The sequence below is a fragment of the Chenopodium quinoa genome, unplaced genomic scaffold, assembly GCF_001683475.1.
Source record: "Chenopodium quinoa cultivar QQ74 unplaced genomic scaffold, ASM168347v1, whole genome shotgun sequence".
Classification (NCBI taxonomy): Eukaryota; Viridiplantae; Streptophyta; class Magnoliopsida; order Caryophyllales; family Amaranthaceae; genus Chenopodium; species Chenopodium quinoa.
Genome location: NW_018742484.1, coordinates 7,503,924 through 7,513,457, shown reverse-complemented (window position 1 = coordinate 7,513,457; position 9,534 = coordinate 7,503,924). Strand labels below are relative to the sequence as shown.

The 9,534-nt window shown below is 33.4% G+C and overlaps 1 protein-coding gene across 1 annotated transcript; it reads right to left on the bottom strand.

Annotated features, from left to right (window-relative positions):
• Window positions 1–1,926: 1,926 nt before the first annotated feature.
• On the bottom strand, window positions 1,927–8,381 carry LOC110719654 (probable GABA transporter 2). Its single transcript, XM_021898632.1, is given in 8 exon segments — window positions 1,927–2,298; window positions 2,301–2,613; window positions 2,812–3,048; window positions 3,187–3,317; window positions 3,682–3,868; window positions 5,014–5,111; window positions 7,576–7,806; window positions 7,897–8,381. Coding segments are annotated over 8 exon segments (1,389 nt in total). The 5' UTR covers window positions 8,015–8,381; the 3' UTR covers window positions 1,927–2,224.
• Between the last annotated feature and the right edge of the window lie 1,153 nt (window positions 8,382–9,534).

Below are 9,534 nucleotides of genomic sequence, written 5' to 3'. Positions count from 1 at the left end.
TGATACCATTTCGATCTACACGTAGTTAGTACCACTGTATGCATATATAGTACCACAACATGCATACATTATACCACTGAATGTTCAATGGTACTATTTGATCATCCAATGATAGTATTGATCACCCAATGGTAGCATTGATCACCCAATGGTACTACTCTAAATTCAGAATATGCATTTACGTATAAGTACACCCTTGCCCCTTGTTTGCCTTTCTCTATGCATAACGAAACTGCATTAAGACAAGCCAAAGTGCATATTACATATTGAAATTTAAAACCTATTTTTGGACAGATTTTCTTATTTTGTTTGTAAAATGCTTAATATATCCATGCCTTTCTTACAATAAAGTGCCTAAGATTTGTGGGTAAAAATCGACGAAGTCCTATATGTACGTGATGCACCACACCATCATCAACTGATAGTACGTACTTATAACAAGCACGTCATTCACATCAACTATTGGGAGCCTAAGAAATCGTACTGTATAAAGGAGCCGAGTCTTTAATTTCTACATATAGAAAGCTTTAGTATGTAGATTTCTAATTGTTGTGAGCTTCTAACCTTATCCATAGGTTTGTTAAATTCTACTCCGCACAGCTAATATGCTATCGACATTCAATACAAAGTTAAGTCGTTCACTCCAAATTTCCTTAAATGTGTACACGAGATTAATGAAAAATTCGAAAGAGAGAAGCAATAATTGCAGTCTTAGCTTATTTTCAAGCATCCATGCATGGTGCAACCAGTCGTGATTAATTTGGCCACCACCCCTCTAGGGTACACTTGCGTTAGGAGACCTTGTCATCTCCCTTAGGACTTGCCCTTGTGCATTGCCCAGCAACAAACAATCACATTTCCTCATTTGTAACTTCTTTGCAAGAACAAGCTGTAATTAAAGTATACTGACCACAAATGTGTAAAAAGACCCAAAAATATAGCTTCGGTTGCAATTTATTAGTGTTACAACTAATTGTATAATTGGTCAGAATTCGCGGGCGCGCTACTCTCTACCTTAATTATCAGCTAAAAGCTTGTTATATTTGTTAATAGACCCATCTAACCTTGGTTAGGGAAGACTTTCCCCTTCATATACGTATTAAACCTACCTAGTTGTCGTCAATGATTAAGTTCATACTAGGTAACTCATTGATTAATTTTATTCATTTGGGTACACCGTACCAAAACATGAGTATTGGGTTGAGAAAATATTAAGTACCATGCATCTAATCTCGAAGATGATTCTTTCAAAAAAAAAAAAAAAAAAAAATCTCCAAGATAATTGACAAAATCATAATAATTTGCTAAATCATTATCATATATAATTATTATTATCATTATTAGGAGTAGAACACAATATTGAACCGTCTGCTTATAAATACATTGAATTAAAATTTAAAAGTAATTAATTACTTGTCCACTAAGACTCCACTATTAGCTGATTTCTTGCTTACACCTTGTACAGATAAATTATTGGAGATCATGAGGTGTACAAATCAATTCCTTATAATGATTTATACGAAAAAAAAAAAAAAAAAAAGTAAAGTCAAAATCAAAATCCGATCCCAATAATGATTGGGCTGGGCCAGATTCCTTATTATTTAATTCTCTTTCTAGTATTTGGCCCAGTTACTGAGCCTCAAACTATCAAAGTCTAGCCCAAGCTTCTATGGGTTTGTTCTCAATCCTTGTCCATTCTAGCTAATCATCTCATTTCAATTTCAAAAAGATGTAATTAGCGCGGTTTAAATGGATATGTTACAATTCTTGTGAATTCTCAAAAGAAAATGTTGCAAGTATAAAAAAAAAAAGGGAAAAATATAATACTGGAGTGTCTTCCTCAGTTAATGTATGGATTCTTTAGTCTAATTGATATGAGCGCGCTTGTAAAGATGATTAGATCTTAGATGAGTATACACGAAAGAGTGATAATAACAAACAATCATAGAGCACATTCTCTTGTACAGAATTTTCGTTACAGAAAACAGCTCCCAATCCTCCCATTGTTCTGAATGTATGTAAAACCTCTAAAATAAGTACAAACTTTACAGTTAGCGAAAAAAAACATCGTGGAAACTACAACTAACACTAAGAAGCTTGACTGTGTATACTAATCTGTATTTCAGATACAAGTATACTTTGAGTGTACAATGTGATGAACATTTAGTTAAGTACGAAAAATGACTTTACTTTTTCAAGTGGTCAGTCGCCTTATGGTCCATCACTAATCCACTATACTGTTGCTAAAGAGCTTGAACTGTTTGGCATCGAGAATCAACTTCCTGAACGAAGAGACGGCCCTAAAAGTCCAGCACCAGTGAAGATGATGATGATGGCAATGTTAATCAGATAAACAGTTGATGTTTTTGATGGTTTATGAGTCATGTTGTAGAGAAGCATAGGAAGTATAAAATCTAAGGGGATGAAACCAATGGCTCCTACAACACTGCTGATGTCCCCGAAAAATGGCAGCATTGCGGCTAAGAATCCACACACTACCATGTATGATGAACGAAGTATAATCCTAGGGATCAAATTTCTCATTGAAAACATCCCTTGGGTTGTATCTGCTGATTTCTTCTCCATGATCTCAAAAGCTACTTGAGAGTAAACCTGTTAAATTAATTGATTCAAATCAATTTATACACATGCATTGTAAAAAAAATTATTATTACCCTATTACTTTATAAGGAACAACCAGTCGGTTATCTACTTTTGTCAACTCGTCCAAAATATTTATCATACGGTCCACTCAATTCATGATCAAGGATTCACCATGATTTTACTAGGAATATTGGAACTTAAGCTTACCAAGCCAATGGCGAAAAGCTGGAGAAGAATGAAGATGACTGCGAGTGCTAAAACCCAATCTGGAGCCAAAGATGGTCCACTATCAGGAAGGAAGCTCTTAAGTATGTTAGAAGTAGATTTGTTACCGAAGACATAATATCCAGAAAAAGCAACTGCATAAAATGTGACAAATATGACAGAGTAGCACATCAAAAGGCCTTTAAACATCTTCCCAGTTGCTGGAGGAGCCAGAGTTGCCTAACAAAGATGTAAAAAAGAAATAAATAAATCATGCTTGTTATCACCAAAAAAATTATACAGTACTTGTATTAAAAAAAAAAAAAAGAGTCATCACAATGCAAATTAAGGATTAAAGAATTTTGCAGAACAAGTTACCTGTATTTCTGGCAGTATGCCATTACCGAAAATTGCAGCAATGATGGAGATGGAATTGAACGCATTGAAAACGCTCACTGTCTTTGAAGAATCCAAAGAATAGTCCCTTGGAGGGGCTTTTTTTGAGGTAGCTGCAAATTAAGCCTCAAACTTATTATATATGCAATTCAATAACTCAAATAGCTCATTGATAATTGCTTTCACATGTGATTTTTAAAGACAGTTATTTTTATAAATATTATTATGTTTGCAAAATTTCATGTGAAATATGGTTGGTGTAAGTGGCTATTCAGTGTAAACCAACATAAACTAGAAATTATAAGTTTTCAATTTTATAACAAGAAGCCAAAGATTAAAGTACAGTCCAGCACTGCAATTAAATAGTTTAGTTTCTTAAAACATTAGATTTTTTCTTAAAGGTTTCTTTATTTAGCCTCAGATGTATCATAGGCCTCAACCAGTCAAATAAATAAAACGATATGCTGATCATCATACCTAAATATAAGCATGCACCGACCACTAAGATGGTATAGCCCAAACTCAGAACCAATGAACCCAAGTTGATATATCTGAGAGAGTGAAAAGATGGAAGCTGGGAGAGTACAATAAACACCACTGTCACCATCACTATGAACTGATACAATTGCAACGAGCCATTTGGCAAGAGACTCAAGTACATAAGCTTCCAACCCAACAAAAAAGAAGAATAATATTAGTATCATAGTATATAATACTTGCATTATAAATTATAAGATCAATATGGAAGCAGGCAGTTAAATGTGATCCAGAGAATTGCAATTGTGATGCATGTTTTTACTAGGATTGCATTGGCTTCTAGTAAAAGCATACTTAGCATGAACAGAGAAATTTTGAGATTTTAAGTGTATTAATCAGCAGAGTTCCATAGATTGTACCACAATGATCTCCTGCATTGGAGAAATATCCCCTTCATTGAGATAAGAATGTCAACTGTGTTACCTGTGGCTCACATCAATGTGTGCAACAGTTTACAAGGTGGACAATATTTCTAAATAGAGGAAGTACACAATTATGCAAGGACTGTATTTGCTACCTTTTTTGATAAAAGTATGATAAGAAAGAAAAGAGCAATTTTGAGATTTAACTCCATCAAAGTATTAAGCAATAATTCAGTTTAGTTTGCACAATATAATTGAAATCTCCTGTAGATGTAGGGCTTGTATGTGGCCTAAAAAATGTTCATTCTGTGGTGAAATATTGAAATCATAAACTCAAACGAATCCCAAATAAAGACATGTTTATTATACTCCCTGTTCATTATCAGCAACGAGCTACTAGCTAGAGATTTTGGCAGTTTATAATATGCCATTTATCAACTCCGACAGTTTCAACTATTTTGAGGTGATGTTGTATATATCTATACCTCTCCAAACTATGATCTTGTCTTGTCGGAATATTTAATAGGATATTGCTTTGTATGATTAATCAAACATGTGTTTTGATTATTTTGTAAAGCAAAGTAATAGTTGGAAAAGTCACTAATTAAGTCCCTTTAATTCAGCTAATATAGTAGAAAGCCAGGTGACCAATTCAAACTAGGCATACAAACTGTGATGTTTATATATAAAAGCTGATGTCTAGAAGAAAGCTACAACTTCTGATGTGAATGTGATAATATAAGACTTGGAGTCAGAAAATCAGAAAACTATTTGTGGAAAGTTAATCTAAAATCGCAAATTGAAGCACACAAATTTGAAAAATAAAAGTTAATCAAATGTTGACTTCAAATAGTAATAGGTGAGTCGAAAAAACAGCTTAATAATACTGTAGACTACTGCTAATATATACCTGAAGGCATTGCCCCGCGAAGAGGATAGCTCCTATACTTATCCCGGTGTTAATAGCCGTTTGAATGAACACTACGAAATAAAACATCCAGCCATACCCTATTCAAATTGTATAAAAAACAACAGTTAGTTATATGCTCAAGTAGATGAGTAATAAACTAATAACACTGATAAATATGTGTAATAATAATTGTTTTCCTAAAAATTTCATTGCAAGTCATGAAGCACAGTATTAGGTATTATATGGACAAACTTCTTATAGCAAACAATATTTGTTACAATTCATTAATATATACACACTGACTAGCTACCTTATTAAACAAAATTTTCAATCAATACTACATGATTCTGAGTTGCATAGTTTAGATAGAAGTATACAACCAACAATATCATGCCAATTAACTGGAAGCCTGGAAGTAAGGAGTAAAAGAGTAAGAACTTTTTATATGGTCCTTGATTAACATTTGAATTTTGAGCATGCAACTCTCCTAGTTTCATCTTTGGGGCAAAGTAAGCCAATTACATTGCCTATATTGGTAAGGTTAAGCAGTTTAATCGTCAAAATTATTAATTAAATTGCCTTACTCCATATAGGAATTTTTCAAAGAAAAAGTAAGTCTAATTAAATGTACAAAGTAAAAGTAGCAATAGAACGTAGTTTTCCACAAATTTTCTTTAAATAAATAATCAAACAGACTTTCTATTCTTTCAACAAGTAAGAATCAAATACATTAGGTGCCTAAGTTTGACAATCAATCAATCTCCAGATTCTGCATTAATGTATATAATCAATCAATCAATCACGTATAGTGTTTTCACTTAAATTAGCCTAAGTATATCCCTTGCTTGCTTAAACAGTTTGATCATTTACATATTATGTTTGATGAACCACTTTCAATACAAAATAGAAGAGGGATATACTTGCCACCAATAAGACCTTAAGAGTATGCATTGTCTTTGTTATAGCCTTAGCTTCTACAAAGTAACTATGTATGCAGGTTTGATTCTTGGATAGTGTCCGACTCTTTGCAAAAGTACTACCTCAAAATTGTAATCAACTAAGCTAGTCGACATTTATGCTCGTTAGATCATGCACGATCCTCCAAATGTCTTTTTGGTGTATTATGTTCAATTCAATTTTAATAATATAGATTTCTACTTAACTAAAAAGCATAGCAACAACTTCAAGCTACTAGTACGAAGGATCAATGGCTATGCAAGCACAATACTCTCCGACTAAGATCCTGCTTTTACAATAAACGTTCTTGTACTTTTGTGGTAGATGCAGCATAATTGACTATATATTCTAATTCTAGTTAATAACATTACCTTAATATATTATTACTTATTGCACTTACTCCATAAATCAACACATTTGACTAATCTAATTTTGTGAATGCTAGATATTTCGTACATTATTATCATGATTTAGTCTACTACTCCGTAATAATACTTCCTATAAGTTATAATATACTCCATATAATACAAAAGATGACTCTTTCCATCAATATCTACTTGTATTTAGTATTTATACAATATTGAAATTTATATTCGTACAGTCAACTCTAATTATATTTTCTTAAGTGTCAATTATCATGACAACTAACAAACAAGTATTATTCTCTTAATTGTTTTAAACTAAAAAATTTACAAGAAATCTGGACCCTATCCTCTCTCAAGGCATCAATCAGCATCAGATTAGATAGGAATTAAGTAGAAAAAAAATTATTAAAAAATTGCTTTAATTAAAAAGTGAACCCTCAATTTAAATGCTTGTAGTTGGAGTTCTGCAGTATATTTATGTTGGAGAGCTACAAAATTACGTGCTACGTTTGACTTCGTATTATTTGTCTTTTCCCATCTATTAAATGGTTATCTACTTGAGCACTGAATTTCTCTTCTTGTCAAAACATAACATCTACTAATTTTGACTCCTAATGGTCTGTTTGATAACCGGTTATAAATATCAATAATGGACGACATACATGGTACACTAATACACTATGCATTTTTGCCATAGATCGGAGTCGAGATCTTGAGACCCTTAAAGCTAGCCTCAATTGTACAAGTGAATTGATTCATACCATAAGACTTGCAAAACTGACATGAATCGTAGGGTAGTCGACTAGTCGCACCTACAACTAATGTTACACAGACCCAGGTGTCCGACAAAGGTAGGTATCCAAGTGTTCGATTTGAGTATTTTGTGAAAAATTTCTATGCAAGAGTTCGACATGGATACTTGAGGTAAAATGAAGAGTCCAAGTAACATAATTAGCTATAACTAAATAAATGGACCTGACCCTAAATTCTTCTCACCAAAATTTGACCCGACCGAACAACCCATTCACTACATCCACAAGAAATCAACACAATTATAACCTCTACCATTTTATGCTCATATTATACTCATACCCGAATTAGACCCTAAAAATCTTTCACCCATCATAAAGCGTGATCCTAATAAAACGCCATTTTCACAGGCGTTAAACAAAATACCACAATTATAACACTAAACCACAAAATCCGCAAAACAAAAATGAGAAGAGAGAAAATAACATACCGAGAACATCAGCGGCAAGTTCACGGAATCGAATATGACGGCGACCATTTCCCTCACAAAAATCAAGAACAAGTGACATCAAATAATAAGCGTAAAACGTTACCAAACCCATCAACGTTAAACAGAAGAATCCTAATCCCCAACCTAATCCTCTGAATACATACGGCAATGCCAGTATTGTTGGCCCCACTATCGCAGTCGTCAGATGGTATCCTGCGTGATACCACTTTCCTGCAATCATTATTTTCGAGATTCCAATTACTATATATTGGCGTGTTGATAGTGTAATTTGAACTAGTAATGTGACACGACGACTCGTACCTTTAGACTCGAGGACGAATTGTGCTCCGGCATCGGCGTCGTATTTGATTTCGGGCAAAGATGATGATGATACTGGTCCTGCATATATTTTTGTAGTCATTGGATCTTCCGGTGGCATGGTAACGAATTCAATGTAGGAGAGAGAAAAAGGTGAATTTTAGGAAATTTTTTGGAAATTTGGGTGATCTTATGAGTTATGACTACGGAATTAGCCTTAAATGATATTGCTGCAACAATTTTAATTTATCTTTTATTTTGTTTTGATATAAAAATGGGAATTAAGATGGAAAAAAGAAAAGTTTCTATATAAATGCTTTACTTTGTGAATAGTATAGAGAATAGAAGAGGTGGAAATGAGTGATGATATTTACAAATTTATAACCATCGTTAATTCAGATCGCGGGAAAATTATGGGGTTAGTTATAATTTAAGGGGAAGGATGCCAAACTTTTTGGTTTGCAAATTGTTGTTTTAACACTATAAAATTTTTCCAATCACAACATCTAACAATCTAACATGGTGTATTTTTGCGACTTATATAAGTGTATAGCCGTATATATTACTGTCAAAACGGTTTGACAGTTTGGTTTCGGTTCGGTTTGAAATCAGGTCGGTTTGAAATCGGTTTAAATGTCTTACGGGTCGGTTTCAGTTCGGTTTAAATAATTATCGATTCGATTCGGTTTCGGTTTATTCTTGAACGATTTAAATTCGATTCGGGTTGTAAACGGTCCGGGTAGTAAACGATTCGGTGCAGACGGGTTACGGTTTGATAACAGTTCGGTGTAAACGGTTTTTATCCCTGTTTAAATTCGGTTCGGATTGTAAACGGTCCGGGTTGTAAACGGTTCGATGCAAACGGGTTGCGGGTTGTTAACGGTTCGGTGTAATTTTTATCCCTGTTTTCGAGTTAGAAATGGTTCGGTTCTTTTTTGGTTCAGTTTTATTTTAGTTCGGTTTATAACTGGTTCGGTTCGTTAACGGGTTTGGTTCTTCTACAATTTAACATTATTTGGATCGGTTTTATTTCAGATTTACTAAATTACGTTCGGGTCTGTTTTTTATTTCAAAGAATCGGTTTTTTATCGAGTCGTTTGGATTCGGGCAATTAAACAGTTTTGGTTTGAAATTTTATACTACTTTCTAACCTTTTGCTGGTTAACAAGTTTTATATCAAGCCGAGACTTCATCACTTCATATTGAGACATCATATTATATATTTATATGCAAATTCTCATTAATTTTATAAATACATATCATGTTATGTTTCAAGTTTAACCATACTGATCTTACTAGTTTATTACGAAGTAGATTATAAAAGTTTAGTGCATTAATGTATTATTGTTTTACCATCAGATTATTATATGCTTCTTATTTGATCATTTAGTTAATAGTGTCATAATCATGATTTGATGAGTTGTTGTAAGTGGTTTGTAAACGGTTCGATTTATAAGCGATTCAGTTCATAAACAGTTCGGTTTATAAGCACTTCGGTTTATATACGATTCGGTTTATAAACGGTTCGGTGCAAACGGTTTGCAGTTTGTTAACGATTCGGTGCAAACGGTTTTTTATGCCAGTTCAAACGGTTTTGGGTTAGAAACGTTCGGTTCATTTTCGGTTCGGTTTCCTTTCAGT